Source organism: Silene latifolia, chromosome 9 (genome assembly GCF_048544455.1).
Source record: "Silene latifolia isolate original U9 population chromosome 9, ASM4854445v1, whole genome shotgun sequence".
Taxonomy (NCBI): domain Eukaryota; kingdom Viridiplantae; phylum Streptophyta; class Magnoliopsida; order Caryophyllales; family Caryophyllaceae; genus Silene; species Silene latifolia.
In genome coordinates this window covers 84,756,797-84,779,301 of record NC_133534.1, presented here as the reverse complement: position 1 = coordinate 84,779,301, position 22,505 = coordinate 84,756,797, and the positions used below count along the sequence as shown (strand labels likewise).

The 22,505-nt window shown below is 39.9% G+C and overlaps 1 protein-coding gene across 1 annotated transcript; it reads left to right on the top strand.

Annotated features, from left to right (window-relative positions):
• Positions 1-9,336: 9,336 nt before the first annotated feature.
• On the top strand, positions 9,337-11,760 carry LOC141599953 (DNA-binding protein S1FA). Its single transcript, XM_074420099.1, has 3 exons — positions 9,337-9,458; positions 9,561-9,599; positions 11,326-11,760. The coding sequence occupies exons 2-3, from the start codon at positions 9,597-9,599 to the stop codon at positions 11,533-11,535; spliced, it is 213 nt and encodes a 70-aa protein (XP_074276200.1). The 5' UTR covers positions 9,337-9,458; positions 9,561-9,596; the 3' UTR covers positions 11,536-11,760.
• The last annotated feature ends 10,745 nt before the right edge of the window (positions 11,761-22,505 follow it).

Genomic DNA, 22,505 nt, shown 5'->3' with positions numbered 1-22,505 from the left:
CATTATGGGACTAATACCGAGTAGAAAATCCTACCTGTAAGCACACAATCGGACGGTCTCTCTACTTTGAATCAAAAAGCTTCCTTTATGAACCCTCCTCCTATCATACAACACATAAAGGCTACCAAATCACATACTACACATAAAACCCCCAAATCTCTAAATTAGGGTTTAACCAAATCAAAGGAAAGACAATAAAAAGGGTACATAGATCTTACCCTCGACGCAAGGAACTCAACGGTATAATCAACGCTAAGAACCGACCTTCCAAACTCCGGGTATTGCTAATAATGCGATTAGGATGAAGAACTTGCTTGCTTTCTCTCTTAAACAGTAATTTAGGTTTTGTAAAAGTGATTTAGAATAATGACGACAAAGCTTATATACCTTAATCGCATAATTAACAAAACCCGAGAAAACTCCCCGTAAAACCGGCTACTCGATCGAGTACCCGAGTTACTCGATCGAGTACCCCCTTACTCGATCGAGTGCCCCAGCTACTCGATCGACTACCCAACAGGTCAGAAACTTTTCTAAAACGCAACTTACCCTTACTCGACAGAGTAAGGCCTACTCGATAGAGTACCCCAAGACTTATAAATACGGAGTATTACAGTCTTCCCTCCTTAAAAGGAACTTCGTCCCCAAAGTTCAAACCAGTACTAAACAAAGGTACTCCCATAACATTCCCGACTCAACAACCCAAAACAAAATTCAACATAAAACATGTTACTAACCCAACTCATCCCGACAAACATCCCGACACAACATATAAAAGGGGTATAAAACTCTTAAAAACTGTTCGCGATCATCTCCTACCCCCCTAAAAGAAACAAGGTTACGACCCCGTAACCATACATACCTGATCAAAAAGGAAAGGGTAACGCTCTTTCATAGCCTCCTCTGGCTCCCATGTAGCTTCCTCGGTCTCGTGGTTAGACCAAAGGATCTTGAGCAGAACTGTCTCACCACTCCTAGTCTTTCTAACCTTTCGGTCTAGAATCTGTTTAGGCACCTCAAGATATGATAAGGACTCATCTAGCTCTAAGGTCTCGGCCTCTAACACATGTGACAGATCACTCACATACTTCCGCAGCTGCGATACATGAAACACATTATGCACTTTCTCTAAAGCAGCTGGTAAAGCCAGACGATAAGCAACTTCCCCAACCCGCTCTAAGATCTCATACGGCCCTATAAACTTCTGACTTAGCTTGCCTTTCTTCCCAAATCTCATAACCCCACGCATAGGAGACACTTTCAGAAGAACCTTATCCCCAACCTGAAACTCTATATCCCGGCGATGTAGATCTGCATAACTCTTTTGTCGATCCTGAGCTACTCTCATCCGTTCCCTGATCATCTTAATCTGTTCCACCATCTCATGCACCATCTCTGATCCTAAAACCACTGCCTCAGCACTATCGTCCCAACAGATTGGACTCCTACATCTTCTCCCATACAAAGCCTCAAACGGTGCCATACCAATACTAGTGTGATAGCTGTTATTGTAAGAAAATTCTATCAAGTCCAACCTCTGCTCCCAGCTACCACCAAAATCCATCACACAAGCTCGCAACATATCCTCAAGAGTCTTGATTGTTCTCTCAGTCTGCCCGTCTGTCGCAGGATGAAATGCTGTACTCATCTTCAAAGTTGTTCCCAACGATTCCTGCAACTCCTTCCAAAACCTCGATATAAACCTCGCATCTCTGTCAGACACTATGTCCTTAGGGACTCCATGTAACTTAATCACGTTGTTTCGATAGGCCATAGTCAATTGTGCCTTAGTCCATGTATCTTTCATTGGAACAAAGTGAGCTGACTTGGTCAGTCGATCCACTATTACCCAAATCATGTTGTTACCTTGTTGACTCTTTGGCAAACCCACAATGAAATCCATGGAAATGGATTCCCACTTCCACTCAGGTACCTCTAAAGACTGAATCTTACCTTGTGGTCGTCATTGTTCCCCTTTAACTCTCTCGGCATGTCAAACAACGGGACACAAACTCAAATTTGTCTCTTTCTTCATCCCAAGCCACCAAAACGTTTTCTTCAAATCCTTGTATAGCTTGTCACCACCCGGATGTACTGAATATGGTGTGCAATGTGCCTCTGTCATGATAGTGTTTTTCAACTCTTCATCATTAGGAACACACCACCTACCATCAAACCTCAAACTACCATCTGTATGAATAGAAAACCGGGACACTGTCCCTTTCTCTACTCCAGCTCTCCACTCCACTATCTTAGGGTCCAACGCCTGCTTACCTCGAATATCATCATAAAACTCAAGCTGATCTTCTTGTCATATCACCCATGGCATCTCCTTTCTGCATCATATGTATCCCAAACCTCGCTACCTCATCTCTCGGCCTCATCAAAGATAGAGCTGTACACAGAGAATGTACACTCTTCCTACTCAAAGCATCAGCTACAACATTGGCCTTCCCTTCATGGTAGATGATTTCCATGTCATAATCGCCAATCAGCTCCATCCACCTCCTCTGTCTCATGTTCAACTCCTTCTGAGTGAAGATGTACTTAAGACTCTTGTGATCAGAAAATACCTTAAAGATTGCTCCATAAAGGTAATGTCTCCAAATCTTGAGAGCAAACACCACAACCCCCAACTACAGATCATGAGTAGGGTAGTTCTCCTCATAAGGCTTCAATTGCCTAGAAGCATAGGCAATCACTTTACCATTCTGCATCAACACACATCCCAACCCATTCTTCGAGGCATCTGTATAAACCTCAAAGTTCTCGGTCCCTTCAGGCAATGCTAAGACATGAGCTGTGGTCAAACGCTCCTTTAATGTTTGGAACGCCGTCTCACAACTCTCATCCCAATGAAACCTGTTCTCTTTCCTCATCAATGCTGTCATAGGTCTAGCTATCTTGGAGAAATCCTTCACGAACCGTCTGTAGTATCCAGCTAAACCCAAGAAACTCCTAACCTCAGCAACATTCTTTGGTGCTTCCCACTTTGTCACTGCTTCTATCTTCGCCGGATCCACAGCTACCCCATCTTTAGAGATCACATGCCCCAGAAAAGCAACTTTCTCTAACCAGAACTCAAACTTGGATAGCTTAGCATACAACTCATGATCCCTCAAAGTTTGCAACACGATCCTCAGATGCTCCTCATGCTCCTCCTTAGTCTTAGAGTAGACTAAGATATCATCGATAAATACCACTACAAACTGGTCCAAGAACTGTCTGAAGATTCTATTCATCAAATCCATAAACACTGCCGGTGCATTAGACAATCCAAACGGCATCACCACATACTCATAATGGCCATACCTCGACGTAAAAGCTGTCTTTGGTATGTCCACCTCTCTAATCTTCACCTGATGGTACCCCGACCTCAAATCAATCTTAGAAAAGACTGATGCACCACTCAACTGATCAAACAGGTCATCTATCCTTGGCAAAGGATACTTGTTCTTTATCGTTACTCGGTTCAGCTCCCTGTAATCTATGCATAACCTCAAACTCCCATCTTTCTTCTTCACGAAAAGAACTGGTGCTCCCCACGGCGATACACTAGGTCTAATGTATCCCTTCTCTATCAGATCATCCAACTGCTTCCTAAGCTCCTCCATCTCCTTAGGACCCATACGGTACGGTGCCTTAGAGATTGGCCCCGTCCCTGGTTTCAACTCAACGGTGAAATCTATCTCCCTCTTTGGTGGCAACCCCGGAATCTCCTCTGGAAAAACATCTGCAAACTCTCCCACTACTGGTATCTCATCAACGGTCGGACTCTCTATCCGGTCATCTCTCACATGGCACAAGATCAAAGGACATCCCTTCCTCAGATAAGACTTCAAGGTGACAGCTGCAATCAACTTAACTTTGGGTTTGACTAGAAACCCGCGATAAGACACACTAACACCCTTAGGACCTCTTAAAGACACTTTCTTTTGATGACAGTGTATCTTAGCTTTATACTTTCCTAACCAATCCATCCCGACTATCATCTCAAAACCGTCAAAAGGAAACTCTAGCAAGTCTACAGGTAGATCAACTTGCCCAACTATCATAGATACATCTCTAAACAATCTCCCACATGATACAGACTCACCCGAAGGTATAAAAACTCGCTCACTAACAGACTCATATACCCTCAAACCCATCTGTTTAACATGACTCGAAGACACAAACGACTGAGAAGCCCCCGAATCAAACAAAACAAAGGTAGGAATACCATTTAGAAGAAAAGTACCGGTGATAACGTGCGCATCTTCCTCAGCTGCTTTCTTCTCCATCGTGAATAACTTGCCACTGGTCTTCTGCCCACCTCCCTGGACAGTACTGGCTGATGTGGTCGGCTTAGCACCCGACCCTTGATTGTTGTTGTTGTTGTTAGTTGGTGGTTTCTGATAGGAATTACCGCCGTTGCGGTTGCCTCCACTCTGGTAACTCTGACTTCCCCGGTTTGGCCATGATCCAGCCGGTCTGTTGCTCGCGAAGCTCTGCGCAGGTCTCTGGAAAGATCCTGGTGCACTCATGTCTCTTGTGGCCTACACCACCACAACTATAGCAGGTCACTCCCCAACTATTACTCACACTTCCACGGCCACGCCCAAAGGAGGCCCCAGCACTGAACCCTGACCCAGAAGAAAATCCCTTAGACTGATTGTGGTTGCCTTTCTTGTGATTAGATTGGCCACCACCCTCGCTCTCAGACTTCCTCTTCTCACCACCTAACCTCTCCTGAGCCATCTCCACCAACCTCTCAGCTCTCCCAACCCTCTCATAAGCTTCCTTAACATCAGTAAGGATCCCCACGGGTAACTTATCCATAATCTTAGGGGTCAACCCCCTCTCAAACCTCAACGCCAGGTTCTCCTCACTCAAACCCATATCCTCGGATACCTAGACTTCTCATTGAATTGCCCGTAGTACTCGGCCACGACATCTCAAATGGGTCATCTTAAAGTCACAAACTCTTCCTCAACTTACTCCTCACATGTTCCGGTACAAACTCCTTCCTCACACCCTAAAACTCATCCCAAGGTATAGCAGGTAACCCTTGGTTTGTATATATCTCCTTAGCACTCACTTTCACCGTATCCCACCACTTGCCACCGCCTCCCTCGGATAGAACGCACTGTTCCACCTCATCTCATCGGACGTGAACCAAATCTAATATGTTCTCCATCTCTCTCAGCCAACTATCAAGAAGGTTAGGCTCCCTAACTCCCTTGTACTCTTTCGGGTTAAACCTCGCGATATATAGGCTGATTTTAGAATGATCAACCTCCTTCTCCTTATCCTTATCCTTATCCTTCCCCACAGTCTTTAAAGCCTCAGTGAGAGCATCCTGATGCTCCAACATCTTAACGATGTCATCTATGTTCATAAGCTCAGCTCTCGCGTACAAAGCAGTCTTCTTGGGCGGCATCTTGAAACTATATATAAGAAAGGGTAGACATAAACACACGTACTAAACCTCAAAACATGAAAACACGCTGCCCAGAACCTACTCGATCGAGTTCCCAAACATACTCGATCGAGTAACGGGCTACTCGATCGAGTGCCCAACATACTCGATCGAGTACCCAAACATCAGACCCCAAACAGACCTTCTGATCTCTAACATACTCGACCGAGTAGACCCCCTACTCGATCGAGTGCCCCTAGTTACTCGATCGAGTACCCAAAAACACGATTCTGGACTCAAAATCGTCAAAAACCCACCCGATCGAGTCAGTCCCACTCGATCGAGTCATGCCAACTCATAAAAGCTACCCGCATGCTACGTCATATGCTAACATGCTAAACTTTATAAAACCACATTATATCATAACTAAACATGCTACGCATCTTTTCATACGATCTACGAGATCACTTCATCATGTTATTAAATGCCACATTGTAAAACATTCAACATGCTATCATTCAATCAACAGTTTCCACACATCTTCAATTTTTCTTTCACATTCTTAACTTTCTACTTCAACATCCAACAATCACACATTTCATCACATTCTTACACAAGTTAACCAAACACACATACGACTCGACAAACACTCCCCCCATGTGACCGGTTCAAAATTGTAGGGCGACTTCGCGACTTTAGGACGTCTCCCAAGCCTTTGCATTAGCTCCTACAACTTTTACCCCGGGTTCATTTTAATTGACTCCCTATGTTCATTAGGTTCATTGGTTACGAGGTTTCGGGATCGTCGCTCGATACCATTTGTAACACCCCCATACTCCAAGTGCCTTACCAGGACCACTCAGGTATGAAGACATTACCATCTCGGTTACCCGAGGCAATGATAATCAAATAAACAATGAAGAAACAACGTTTAAATATAAATACTTAGTGAAGAGTACAATTCTCGAAACCAAACCAAAATGCAATACATGTTCTCAAACTGACTGTTCTAACTGAAAAGTAAATAACTAATAAGCTACAAATGAAGACTCCTATCATCATGTCGTGGCCATCCCAGCTATCCCAAAGACTCATCTCAATACCGCTCAATATCTGCTCACCATCCCCGAATGGATCACGCAGTTTACAAAACAACATCGGGGTCGCATTAATCACACAATTCAATATATACCAACAATAAGATAAACAGACGACTTAACTATCACACACACACAATCACGCCAAATCCAATCATCTCAATCACCGATCGTCCACTTTGGACCCGCCACGCCCGGGGGGACCGCACCGTACCCACCAAATCCGCGCTCCACATAGTGAGCGATAACCCTGTCCATTAATGTGCACATCCCTTCGTGGCGGGTTCCACGTATACGAAACTAGGGCGTGAAGCCACTCCGGCAAGTGACCCCACTCAGCCGAGGCCACGCCTCGCGAACCATCAACAACGATCACAACCACAATCACAATACATTTACTATATCAAACAACCAAACACAATACATCAACCAATATCCCATTATGGGACTAATACGAGTAGAAATCCTACCCGTAAGCACACAATCGACGGTCTCTCTATCTTTGAATCAAAAAGCTTCCTCTATGAACCCTCCTCCTATCATACAACACATAAAGGCTACCAAATCACATACTACACATAAAACCCCCAAATCTCTAAATTAAGGTTTAACCAAATCAAAGGAAAGACAATAAAAAGGGTACATAGATCTTACCCTCGACGCAAGGAACTCAACGGTATAATCAACGCTAAGAACCGACCTTCCAAACTCCGGGTATTGCTAATAATGCGATTAGGATGAAGAACTTGCTTGCTTTCTCTCTTAAACAGTAATTTAGGTTTTGTAAAAGTGATTTAGAATAATGACGACAAAGCTTATATACCTTAATCGCATAATTAACAAAACCCGAGAAAACTCCCCCAGTAAAACCGCTACTCGATCGAGTACCCGAGGTACTCGATCGAGTACCCCTTACTCGATCGAGTGCCCCAGCTACTCGATCGAGTACCCAACAGGTCAGAAACTTTTCTAAAACGCAACTTACCCTTACTCGACAGAGTAAGGCCTACTCGGTAGAGTACCCCAAGACTTATAAATACGGAGTATTACAGGTATGCACAAGATCTTTAGGGTAGGGCTTGAGGGGATTATTTGTGGATTTTAGAGTGAAGAGAGGATAATATTTTGGAGAGTATATGAGAGGAAATCTGAAAAATAGGGATTAGAAAGTGATAGGCCACCTACCACAATCCCGTGTAAAAGCTAGACAGTGACAGGACATTCGGTCGAGTGCCCGGTTCACTTAGTCGAGTGAACCGCCACCCGGTCGAGTGACTCCACATCATAATGTTTTCCAAGGCTATAGGTCTCACTCGGCTCCACTCGGTCGAGTACTAGGTTTACTCGACCGAGTATAGATCTTATAAACTATGGGGTATTACAGTATATACATACGTAGGAGCAGTTTTAAAATAGGCATTTTTCACGTAAGTTTCAGTTTATCTCCTGGTTGGGTCAAATATTAGATCAGTTTGAAATAAATATCATATTAACTCGGGTTAGTAGTAGGTCATATTGGTTCAGCTTTGATTCGATTCCAGGTCTATCTTAATCTGGTTGACTAGGGTTACGCGTTATCATCGAGTCGGGTGGGCTCGGTCTCCAATATTCTCAGGTTTTGTTGGGATGGATTTCTCGTGTTGGGTCATATTGTCGGCTCTCATTATATGTAGAAAATGTATCAGATCATGAGACAGTTGATAATATAAAATTATCAAAAAAAATATTTTAGATACTTTGTATTGATTTATATAAGTTGGAGTAACTTTTTAAATTTATCTAAAAACCAACTCATAATATGACTCTAAAAGGTAATCAGTAAATAAGAAGTTAGTGAAAAAAAATACTTGATCCACTTTAATTTTATTGTTCAATCTCTCATTTTAAATTATCTCAAACTAACTGTATTGCATGACAAAATTATTTACATTATTGAGAGTCAAGTGTTAACATGACTTAATAAAAAAAATTCATAGTATTTGACGACTTGAAAGACGAATGAATGGGCGATGTTGATGGTGGGAGGTCGTGATAGAGAAAGGGTCGCGATTGGTGGGGAGTCGCATAGGTTACGAGAAGGGTTATGGGTTATGCATGAGTGGGCTGGGATGAGGGTTATGCTGAAGGTACAAGAGGTAAGGGATGGTGGATGTAAGAGGAGGCATGATAGTTGGAGGACGTAAGATATGAATTGCAAGGTGGTGGTTAGTTGTGGGAGTTGCTGAGATAAGGGTTGAGATGGACGTCGTTGACAAAAAGCTTACAACAATGGGCAAAATTAAATGTATATTGCGTAATAAACATGTTATGAAATCTACAATAGTTTTATATCCACTTTTCAGGTGTCGCCTCTTATAAGTTCAAAAAAGTTGAGGAAAAAAAAAGCCGAGTATTTCGAATAAAACTAAGCAACATAAACTTATCTAAAGTGTACGGGTAGACAAAGTAAAATTTCCTAAAATTTAGTTATTTACTAACTCCAAAAAATACTTCAATTTTTACTTTTAATAATACTTTTCGTTACCACTCGTGCAATACACGGATTCAACAACTAGTTTAATATTAATAATATTATTATATTTATTGTTTCAAATATAAAATGAAAATATTAAAATTTAAAATTATTAAAATAATACTTTTGACCCATTGGGTCGAACGGGGACGGATCATTTCAGGTTTGAGGAGAAGATTTACGGGTCTTTAACCTTAAAAATCGGGTGAGGTCGAGTCGGGTAGGATTTACGGGTGTGGTCTATTTGGAAAGTGAATCATTTTTTTTTCCAGTAGGGTGCGTATCGTTGTCAGGAGATGCTTCTTATTGGTCGCCCCCACGTCACAGCAACATCTCTTACAAATCCATATATAACTACTACTATTCCTTTACTCCGTATTATTTTATTTCCCTTTTACTCCCAAATCTGCTCTCAATCCTTGAAACCTTATTTCTCTCAAATATTCTAAAGGTACTAATCCCTTCCTAACACTTTAGATCTGCATGCTCTCTTCTCCATTTTTTTGTGTTTCATCTACTTTATTTACTTTGTTGTTGTTTTAATGTATTGCAGCGCATCAGAGCACCCCACTTTCTGTAAGATTCAATCATGGTATATTCTTATGCTTCTCATTTATCCTTAATTTCAGCTTACTTTACTTTGTTCATCAATGCAAATATGCAATTCAATTATTTATTTGTTTGCCTTTGAAAATTTGGCTGGAGGTAGATGGGTTTGTCGTCTACATTACGATTTAAGAACTTAATATGATTTAAGACCAATAATTTGGGTTCCAGGTGATTTGGATTAATGTGATTGTTTATCACACTTATGATTTAATGTCTGATCTACGGCCAATAAAAACATTTAATAATTTCACATAGTTGGGAGATGACCTAATGAATCAAATTGTTTTATTTTTAATTGTCTTTTCTTATCTTCATTTCTAAAGATTACAATGTTTGGTGGCAAATTTGTATTTTACTTCTCTAACTCAACCTCGAGCGTTGTACTCGACATGGTGTCAAGTGTGAGATATGGCTATTTTATGAGATGATTCATGTTTTAGGACTAAGTTGCCCTATAGAAAAGTCAATGAGGTATGACTCCTACAAGCTATAGTGGTTAACATTACATAAATCAATAGACTTGCAGTAAACCGTGATAAAGTGATCAGATTAACCTACTATGTATCTCCAAAGAAACATATTTTTTTACTTGGATTATGATTGCGGAAAAGTTTTAGCTTAATCTTGTAACTTCATATGATTCCCTAGAACATATTTCGTGTTTATCACAAGTCATTCGGAAGATGGGATGACAGTGATCCCTTGTAACCATCAACGTAGCATATTTAATTAAATACTACTCGTAGTATGTAGATGGTTCAAGGATTAATATTGTAAAAAGAGTGGTGCATTATAGTGAAAGAGGCTGTGTTCTTGAGGAAAACAAACTCTAAACCTATGAGGAAAAGTCTGTTCTTTGCTGGGTGTGTATGGATAGTATCACTAAAGGGAGAAAGTGAGGAATGGAAATAGAGAGGGAGGGCTGCTCAGCACTCTCCTTCCAATATGTTATCCAAACAAGTTTTGAACTTTTCCATCCATTCTTTTCCTTCAGTCGAACAGTGCTGGTTGACATCCTCAAACCTATGAGGAAACTTCTAAACTGTCCTTGAATGCATTTTTGATGACATTCTCATTTTGCTATTTATACGACCAATTATGTTCAAAGTACAGGTAGGTGCAATCTATGAGCTTGTGAGATACTTTAAATCTGATCAATTTTCCTATGTGTGTATAACTGTAATAGCAACAGTGTGAATGGCGAAAGACAATAAGTTTGTTATAGCAACAGCGTGAATGGCAAAAGACAAATCTGATTGGTTAGCGCGGCCTAGTCTCCCTATATTGTATAGGGTCAATATCACCTTAAATGTTGTAAAATGCGGTCATGGTAAATTCTAAAACCTATATATCTCGGTCGCGTATTGGTGTCACGGCCGATATTTAAAACTAAGCCCATGAGGTCTCGAACACCTCTATTTCACTCAAAACTATGTTCCCTATTTGAACGAATTTGTTTAGGCGTAGCCAAAAATGTCATTATGACTCTGATACCTTGGATAGGTACATGTGTCTTGCATCCATACCTGATTTCATAGCATAGCCGCATAGGCATGGTGCTGGAGATAATGGAGATGATAAGCTAGTAATCTGATTTTCAGTAAAGGATCTTTATGAGAAGTTGTCTGTCTTCTCCGAACTTTCTCCTCAAAGCTGTCATTGACTTTAGAGCAGGAATGACAAAGACTCTAACTTTTACTTTTGTACAGGCTGCAAATGAGGTTGAGGCGAAAGGCATCAACCCAGGGCTCATTGTGCTGTTGGTTATCGGAGGACTTGTATTAACTTTTTTGATTGGGAATTATGCACTCTACATCTACGCCCAAAAGAATTTACCGCCAAAGAAAAAGAAACCTGTCTCAAAGAAGAAGATAAAAAGAGAGAGGATGAAGCAAGGTGTTGCACCACCCGGAGAGTAAATAATCAGTTGTTGATGGGTTGCTGCAAATGTGTTGTCTGGTCTATTCTTAGCTTCAGCTTTGGGACAATTATTTTGTAGTTGTTCGGAGTTAACTATTTATGTTGTTTTTGGCATGTAGTGTAAGATAGTTGGTTTTATTAGCACTTAAACTCCTGTCAAGTTTCACCAAAAAGTGGTAGAAGCTACTGCTTTTATATACTAGGTGTGGCGGTCGTTTAATTGATGAGTGGAATGTTTATTGTCGTCATAAACTTGTGTTTTATTTTGTTTTCGTTTTTTGAGACCCGACCCGATGCGTATACAATCATGTGAAGATCCGATTATTTGAACAGTCGACTGAGTTTCTAGCATTATCAAGACTGGGAGTAACACTGTCAAGTTTTACGACAACAATTTCAATTCTGCCGTTTTGCGACTTCAAACATAGATGACGAGGTGCACTAGGTGTAGCGCAATTTGAGTACCGCCGTAATTAGAAAATTAGTGTAATTAGAAACTAATTTCTTCAAGTGTAGTAGAATTCCGTACATCAAGATCTGGTTTCTGATGCTTCGGTGGCCGGCCTCGTTGATCCCGCCTTCTAATCGCCTCATCATGGCTCTTCCTCGAGAGAGCCTCTTGAAACCAAATTGTTTCTAAATAGTTGTTGTTGTTGCTGTTGTTGTTGTTGTGGTGATGATTATTAGAATATAGAAATATTCTTTGTAATCTTTATATTAGTCTTGTAATATTTGTTTGTTATTTGTTACCTTATTTAGGGGATTGACTCCTCTTAATTAGTGATTGAGCACCCTGATATTAGGCAGAAATCATGGGATTGCATAGCTAACTTAGGAAGTCTTGTATATATTCTATCGATATCAATGGAAAATACTCAAGGGTTTAAACACTTTTATGGTATCAGTCTCTAACCCCGATTCTCTCTTCCGCCTTCTCTTCAATATTTTTCTTCTCCTATCTTCTCACCATGATAAACGACCCACAAAAATCCCCTTCCTTCCACCCTGCTGTAACACCCCAGCTATCCGGCCAAGATAATTGAAGCGTTACCATCTCGGTTTTTCGAGGTAGTGTTTCAAAATTTCAATCAAAGAACATTTTATTAATGTAATGTGTAATGATTTACATAAACGTGAACGAATGAATAAAGGTACAACTCATGAGTCATGACAACTATACTCTCTAGCCAACTATACTCGTCTCGTGACTCATCAAGCTCTTCCGTCTCCCACGTGATATCCAAACAACATGTACTTAACCTGCTCCCCATATGACCAAAGGATATCATATGGATCGACACAGGCCACCCCAAAAGAGATAGATGACAATTACACAGACACGCAAATGTCATTTTCATTTAAATAAATAAAGTGGGACACGCCCAGACATACCGACAACCACACTGGTACCGGGACATGCCCAGACATACCGATAACCACAAACAGGTACCGGGACACGCCCAGACGTATCGGGTCCGGAAGCCAACCGGATCCCCTGCCAGACGTCGTGTCTGAACCACACGAGTCCCTCCGTAACTCAAGCCATTAATGTGCACATCCCTCTTCGAGTGGGAAGCTCCAGGGGGCGACTTAAGCGTAAGACGGTCTCCCAACCATCTTACGTCTCCAAAACAAGTAACCAATCAAACCATCATGTCCTCCGAGATACAAGATAGGACAATAAATATGATATACCATATAACATGCCAATTACCGACTCACTCAATGCAATTGATAATAAATGACTCATTTAACAAATAAACACAATATTGAAACTGAGTAGGATAAACCTACCTTTTAGCATTCTTCACAAGCAAATCCGAAACCACCAAGCATCCATATCATAAAACCGTCTCATCCTACATAATTCCATAACAACTATCACAAAGCCTCCTACAACAACTAATACTACTAATTAACCCTTCCTTATTACCCATTAATTACTCCTAATACTAATTAAAATACTAATTAACAACACCCATTAAAAACCCCCCAAATTCGAGGGTTTAGTCTTAAAACGAATTATCCAAATTAAAGGGAAAAAGTAGTACAACACTCAGCAAGTGACAAAGAACAAGAATATGTGAATGAATCTTTCAAAATCTTCACCCATAGTTGTAGATCTAGGATTTAGAGAAGGAGGGATTGTAGAGAGAGGTAGGAAGGTTTTAGAGAGAAGGAAATAAGGTTTGAAAATGGGAGAAATCTGAAAAATAGGGTATATATATGTCAAGGTCCATCAATAGAAAAGCCCACCCGTGAAAACTCAGCGGTTCCCGTAGCACTCGGTTGAGTGCTCGGTTCACTTGGTCGAGTGACGGCTCCACTCGGTCGAGTGAACCTACACTCGAACGAGTGACCTACGAATCAGGGGCTTTAACAACTTTGCAGGCTCACTTGGTCCCTCACTCGGTCAAGTGAGTTCCACTCGGTCCAGTACTCGGTTTACTCGACCGAGTACAGGTCTTATAAACTATGGGGTATTACAATCTTCCCCCCTACAAGGAATTTCGTCCCCGAAGTTCACCTCACTCTCTATTTTCCTCAAGTCTCATCACTGACTCTCATGCACTCTCTTTCGTCTCACATGCTTGTCTACCGTATACGTTCCTTTATAAACATCACGCTCATCCCAAGGTTCTTTGTTCAACTCTCATTAGTTTCTTACATTCCGTACTTTCTCTTTCCTTAATTTTCGAATTGTTACATTCACTCCCCCTAAAAGAGAACTTCGTCCCGAAGTTCAACTCTCAAACCTCATACTCTCATACGTCCATTTCTAAATTCCACAATGACTATGTTCCAGGTTCAACACTCTCTCGTACTCATTGCAAATCCATAATCAAACCTCATGTAGTTATAATTCCATTAATATAATCCCCCATCTACAAGCCTCCCAAAGGTCAAGTGTCGGGTCAAACCCACGGTTCCAATCTATAATCCCATAACTAACTCTCATTCATGTTGGTTATGTATACATATCTATCACGGGGTATAACTCGATTATTATCAAGTATCTATATCACGTTAAATCTCATACATTAACATGTATGCCCATCACTCACGAATATGCGGACTCCGAGAAACAATCAAATAATGCCAAAATTACTCGTAATGTAACTCAACCATGATCAACACTCCCATTTTTGGGCATCATGCCACGCATATACCTCGTAAAATCAACTACATGATCACACATGTGTTTCCATATCAATTCCTATCCATCATCAACACTTCCATTTATACGGAAGACCATAATCACAATCATGCAAACGACTACTATGCAACACAAAATTTGCATATTTTCTCTTACTTTTACACAACCAAATAAAATCACGTCGATTAACATACATAAAAAAAGGTTATCACATCATTTCCGTCATCAATCCATTCATGTCGAATCAATGATTTCCATTTGCTTGCAAAATGCCACACCATATAATCAAACGTAAACAATTCACACATATCACCCATGTAAGGTCAATCATGGTCATCCAACACAACTCAACTAATATAAACCACGAAATAAGGGTACATGTTCAATATTTGGTCAAATGTCAACAAAACAAGGGTCAAAGCAGTCCACTCGGCCGAGTAGACGGCCACTCGGTTGAGTGCATGGTGCACTCGTTCGAGTGTCACCTGGGGCAGAATGTTTTCATTCTCGACTCGGTTCCATACTTTCCTATTTCATCGCACAAATGCTAATAGACTCCGATGGTGACAAATACACCATCAAATAACCAAATTTAAACACAAACTCTAGGCCTTACGACCATCATTATTACACCATTAAGATGGAATATTTGAGACATACTACCGGCACAACATACTATTTCATGGACACGGCCTAACCACTCATTATTCTCAAGGAATAATAACATCACCCCTCAAATGGACACTACAACAAGATCACGATGTATACCACTGACGCTTTACATGACGATTGGGAGGCAACTTTACAACAACATCTATACTACCACTCATGAGGTTAGATTCTCACACAACCACTTTCACACTTCATGCATATACACTTAAATTAAACGGTTACACTCTATAACACGAATGGTCAAATACCTCAACAATACGATTAAATCTTCAAACATTACATGTCACACTCTTACTCTCATGACCGCGAAAATCAAACTTGGTAATACTAAATCTACCATCATATATCCCAATTATCTACCAACCAAAGTTTCCAAGTTATCCTCAAGAACACTATTCCTTAATATGCAACTAAACTTCATTCATTATCCATAATTTCAAACACTCAACAGGTATTCAACTTAGATCACACATCACTCATTATCCACAAATTACCTCACGCAAACTAAAGTCGCCTTCTTGTACTCATTATTCAAGGTTTCAACCAATAGCATTCTCATTCATCACGTGACTTACTACTCACGACATCATATATGTACCTCTCTACTTGACTCAAACTTACCTCAATTAATCAAATTGGCCTTAATCCTAATAAAACACGTGTTTCCCATTTGTAACTCTCAAGATGCAACACTCACTCATCACACATTATTAGCACTCTTTATCCTCATAGCTCATCGACTCACGCCCGTTTCACATCCTCTCCAAAACAACCATATATACCTACGCGTCTTTACTCATCACAACTATATAACCCACAAGGAAAACTAAGCATTAATACATATATAAGCAAAACAATACATCATTAACAAAATTTCAACGCTATGGAACAAGAAAACTATGTTTCAAATGCAGAATTGAAATTAAATCATATACGCTATGGTATATCAAAAGGAAATTTTGGCAACATTTTAAGGTAAGGTTCTCGATTCAAGACAATACGTAGCATTATTAACGAAATTGTAAGCTTGCGGCACAATAAAACCAAGTATTAAGCACACAATAAAACCAAGTATTAAGCACACAATACATCATTAAAAAAATAAATTGTCAGGTTAAGGAGTTACTGAAACCTGGGTTTACCAATGGTGTGTGGACTAGTTCCCATGGTCCATACTCTGTTTCAGCGGGCTACAATTGGCTGAAGGGGGCTCAAATAAAAGTTCCTTGGTATCCTTTGGTATGGAGCAGACTGATTATTCCAAATCACTCCTTCATTGGATGGTTAGCTGTCCAGGGAAGACTTTATACCAAAGACATGATGCTCTCTTTTGGTATAAGTACTAATGGCCTTTGTGAATTCTGCCTGGTCAAACAGGAAACTCATGAGCATATTTTCTATCAATGTGAGTACAGTCTGAGATGTTGGCACTTGCTCCAGCAGTGGCTGGGTATGACTCTACCTGTTCACAATCTGATTAATTGGTGTATCAGTTGGAGATGCAGGTCCCTTCTTCAAAAACAGGTTGTTATGGCCTCTATCATGGCTCTGATCTATCATTTATGGTATGCAAGGAATGTTTGCAGATTGGAAGCCAGGATAGAAGCTCCTTGGTCAATTGTTAAAAGAATCAAGGAGGAAATTTGTGCACGGTGTAGAAGCAAACCATGGGCATTTGAACTGCAGCAGGCCACTGTCCAAGTCTAGATGTTGTTTTGTTTTGCTTGCTTATTTTTGTAGTGGTGATCAGTGTAAAACTCTGGCTTGTTAAGCCTTAATTTAATATATTTTTCACATTTCACAAAAAAAAAACAAAATTAAAATTTAAGCATCAACACTATAATTTCCACTCATATCACCATTAACAAAGGTTGGAGCATCATGAGGCAATTAAGTCATGTTTCAAATATAAAACCCAAAATTTAGTGATGTACTCATGAAATCCCAAAAAGAATTTGGCCCACTTTTAAAAACGGAAATTTCTAATTTAAACCATGGTGTTACAATGAAACTCATAAGGATTATTGCATTAAAACACCGTTAAGACAACTTTAAGATAAAACAAGGAATCAAAATTTGGTCAAGATTTTAAGGCGGAATTACCAACTTAAAACAATACATAACATTACTAATAGGAATCGAAGTCTTATCACTCAACAAATTCAAGAAAACTTTAAGACTAAATTTCCGAATTTCTAAGGTTATGCCCAACATCAACAAACAACACTTGAAACTTTACGTCATAATTAGACAAAGGATGGAGTCTGAAAATCGAAATTAAATCACTTTAGGTATAACTAACACACATGTCCAAAACTTGAGGTGATTTGTAAGGCAAAACGGCTAGCTTAATACAACACAATGAACCATCAACAAGCATTACGTATCAAGAACAATTGGATCATGTTTTGAGGCAAAGATCAAAATCATTCGTTATAAGATGAAATTTCAAGAGATTAGAGCACCCTTTTTAAGGTAAAATTTCGATTCAACATAATACATGTCGTTATTTATAAAGGAAAGTCAAAACTTAAGCATGACAAGATTTTTGGGTCTCATTAGTCAACTAGACTAAGTTTTAAGCACTATAATAAATCGAAACCCAAACATGAACATCCAAGCTTCAAATTTTTTGTGACAAAATTTTCAAAATGAAATTTCAAATGTATAATAAGAGCTAGCGATAAAAACCAAGCTTTAGTCTTTGTTAAACAATTAACCATGCAACAAACATAAAACTAAATCATTGACTCAAAACACACATTTTCGAGTTAATAAAAAAAATTGAGTAAAATTCAACATAAAGATTTTATACTTGACATCGTAATTGTTACAAAAAGGCGATTATCATTATGATTCAAACCAAACACACCATGAATTGACAAAAATTGAAAGAATTAGTGTAGGTTTAAATAAAATCCACATCGGGGAATAAATAATAGAAAAGAAGACATCACTTACATGATGAAATTAGCCAAGTTAAGGAATAAATGGAGTAGAAAACTCGAATCCGAACAATAAACATCAGCAAGGGAATTTGGAAATAGTTTTAAATGACGAAAGAGAGTAAATAGGTAAAATAAAATAAGATAATAACACATTTTTTTTTTTTTTTTTTTTTTTTTTTGCGAAATTTACAGCCCAGAAACTAGCACTCGGTCGAGTCTGAGTCCACTAGATTGAGTGCTTACTCCACTCAGTCGAATGACTCACTTCCAGAAACTTTCAAGTTTCTGGAAATTGGTCCACTCGGTCGAGTGGTAGGGTTCACTCGATCGAGTGACTGGTACTCGGTCGAGTACTAGCTCGCACTCGGCTAGGTGCCTCTCTTTGGTTTGTAATTTCCGACTAAGAAATACTTTTCTTATATTAGCGACTATTACTAATCACACCGTACTATGGCACTAGCGAAATTCAAATATATATACGGTATTAACATGCTAAAGGACGGGGCTAGTGCCCCTCACACACTAACTCTTATTAACCATTTTCAAAACCTGTTATACACATTACTCCTTTTCATCCAATTTTCACATATTAAAATGTATTAAATGAATAACTACATCATGCAAGAATCATATCAATTTGTATAAAATGCATGTAACCACACCACATTTCACATAGCTTTCACACACCGACAAATAACAACCAACCTAAAACATGTCGTGCTCATCAACTATTTCATTCAACTTCCACACATCACTATACACAAAATGAACAAGGTATCATACAAGAAATTTAGCAAAATTATAAAACACAAGTAATCATGCAACATTTCGCTTCGCATTTCCCGACTCATAACCATCCACGTAGTGACCAACCGAAACAATAGGATCTAGTTTTGAAATAAGGGATCCTTCTCACCCAAAATCGACCTCCTATTGTATTCATGTCGGGTTCATTTTATTAGATTCTCCTAGGTTCATTTTGGTTCATTGGTTTAGGTTCCAAAATCATCGCTCTGATAACACTTTTTAACACCCCAACTATCCGGCCAAAATAATTGGAGCGTTACCATCTCGGTTTCCCGATGTAGTGTTTCAAAACTTCAATCAAAGAACATTTTATTAATGTAATGTATAATGAATTACATAAACGTGAACGAATGAATAAAGGTACAACTCATGACAACTATACTCTCTGATACGTGCATTTTGTATAGTCTTTTTAGCCTATTTCAGCACGTATTTCCATGCATTTTTATACTGTTTTTATAGTATTTTGCCCCGAATTGGCTACTTTGGTTCGTTTTGTCTGTTTTGTAGAAATGAACGCGAAAGTAGTGGAATCGTACCCTTTTTCGTCCTTTTTGCATGCATTTAGAGGAGACGGGATTTTCCAGAGTGAGATACTGCATTGGAATGCGTGAAGGCACGGTTTACGAGGCAGTCGGTGATGAGTCTAAGCTGAAATGAAGACAGAAGACTCGATCAAGTGGTTTATTCACTCGATCGAATGGTTTCTGCATCCATGGTTGTTTGATCGAGTAGTTTTCTACTCGATCCAGAAGTTGCTGAAAGGGAGTTACTCGATCGAGTAACTATTCTACTCGATCGAGTAGATTGTCTTGAGGTTTACTCGATCGAGTGGTTTAATTCCACTCGATCGAGTGGTTTCTGTTGTTATGGGCTTTGATTAGCCCGTGAGTTGTTTTATTTCGTTAAACTTATTTATTTTTCTATTTAAGCACGCTTTACTAGGTCATTAGAGCTGTCTTGGATCTTAATCAGTTTTACACAGAGAACTTTATTACGTTGTTTTTTCCCTTTCACTGTAACCTTGTTCTCGGAATTGTTTTGCTCGGATTTTGTGTTCTTTACGCCGGATTCGCACGATTGTAATTCCTTCCCCTTCTCTTAGTAATAATCAATCATTTGTTTGCTTTAATTGCTTGCTTACCTCATTTAATCCTTTGCCCTAAATTACTTTTATGCATTTTAATCGTTGTTTCATTATGTTTATTGTTAATTCTTTGTTTATTGTTAGTTTTGATATTAATAGCAATATGAGTAGCTAAATTTAATGCATGTTGGGATTAGGAGATCTGCGGTAGGAATGTGACGATATAGTAAATGAAATAGATGAATTAATTGTGAGACTCTGTCACCATAGCAATTTAATTATATTTATCGACTTAGTTGAGTGCACGCTTCCGAGTCATCTCTTTAATCTGGCTAAAATTAATCCTAGATCGAATGATTGGACTAAATAGGCCTGCTATGAACAGTAGACTACCCTGGCGAGAATGAAAGTTAAGTTAGTGGTATTTTAGGATAAAAAGTGGACCGAAAGGACCTTTCCGCATCCGTCTTGCATTAATTCGTCTGAGTTATTTACAGCTGAGTCACTGGACTACCGTAGTGAACCGAATTCCCGACATGTCCCTTCTGTATCTGATAGTTTAATCCTATTTTCTTGCCTTTACTGCTCTTGTCTCTATTTCTCTTCCTTTAACCCTTTGTAGTTTAGAAAACTATTCAAACAATCCCCCCCATTTGTGACCAAATAGACGGACTTCTACAGTTATCTTGCCTCCCTGAGGAGATCGACCTGACTTCCCTAGCTATATAGTTAGTTTAGTTAGTTTATTTTTGATAGGTACACGACAGACGTATCAAATTTTGGCGCCGTTGCCGGGGAGGCAATTGCCCTATCTGTCTTTGTTTCGTTTATTTTATCCGTCTCAGGGAATTTTTATTCCTTGAGGCAGTTCTTATTTATTTTCTTTCAGTGTTGTTTATGCCCACGTCAGACAGGTTTGAGTTAGTTTCAGTTGATTCAGAACCAGAGAGATTATTTAGGCATAGACTTCGTCTGCAGAGAAAATCACGAAAGGAAGACTGGAGTACTTTTGAGCCAGAACTAGATCATTCTCTTTTCGCAGAAGACATTCCTATTTCTGCCGATCAACCAGTAAAGATGCCAAAGCTTTCTAGTCATTCGGTGCCTAAAGCAACCTCGATTCCAAAGGGTTTCAATCTCCAGAGTGAGGATGGGAATACATTCGACATCCGTCCTTCCTACATCAATCTGGTGGAGAGAAATCTTTATAGAGGTGTGGCAGGTGAAGACCCGAGGAAGCACATGGAGGTCTTTACAAATTATTGTTCTACTATCCCCGCCACTAAGGGGGTAACTCAAGACAAGATTAAGGAGGTTCTATTTCCTTTCTCTTTGACCGATTCAGCCAGGGAGTGGCTGACTGACTTGGACCGCACAGCTGCAGGGGTTACAAATTGGGAGTCTCTTGCTCTTGCCTTTTACAAGAGATATTTCCCTCCACAGCGTACCAATCTGCTGAGGGCCAAGATTACCAGTTTCAGGCAGGCTCCCGATGAGACTTTATATGAGGCGTGGTCTCGATTCAAGAAGTTGCTGAGGTCTATCCCTCACCATGGTTTTGACCCATGGTTTATAGCTAACCAGATCTACAATGGGCAGTATGATGACCACAGAGCCATACTTGATGCGTCATCTAGTGGGAGATTCCAGGAAAATACAGATGATGATAAGGGATGGGCCCTTATTGAAGAGATGGCGAATCACAGTGCTGAGTATGGAAACCCGAGGGATAGTATAAGAACAGTTCATGCAGTCGATAAGTAGGTTGTGGCTCAGCTGGAAGCCATGAATGCTAGATTTGACAAATTAGAGTTACAAGCTGCTGGGGAGCCTCATACGGTCCATGTTCTTACTAGAGGGGAGACCGTCACATGTGAGAGGTGTGGGAGTAATGATGGCCACACTGCTGTTGGCTGTCTTGTGGAGAAGGAACAAGTCCTTGCCTTTCAACAATATAGGCAAGGAGGGGGTTCCTATTACAACAACCAAGGGGATCCAATTTGAGGTGGACTAGTCAAAATGTGCTCAATCCTACTCCTCCTCCGCACCAGCAGTAGCCGTATGTTCCTCCACATAAGAATCAACAAGGCTTTCAGAAGCCTCCTTCCTTCCCTCCTCCCAATCATGGTGCATCATCTTCCGGTGGGGTGAGTGAAATAGGTGAGCTTAAGTCTATGTTGTAGTCCTTTACAAAGCAGTGGCAGCTGAGTGATCAACAAAAAGATGCGTCCATTAAGGCACTTGAAACTCAAGTTGCCCAACTAGCCACGAATCAATACACAAGAAAGAAGGGTCAAT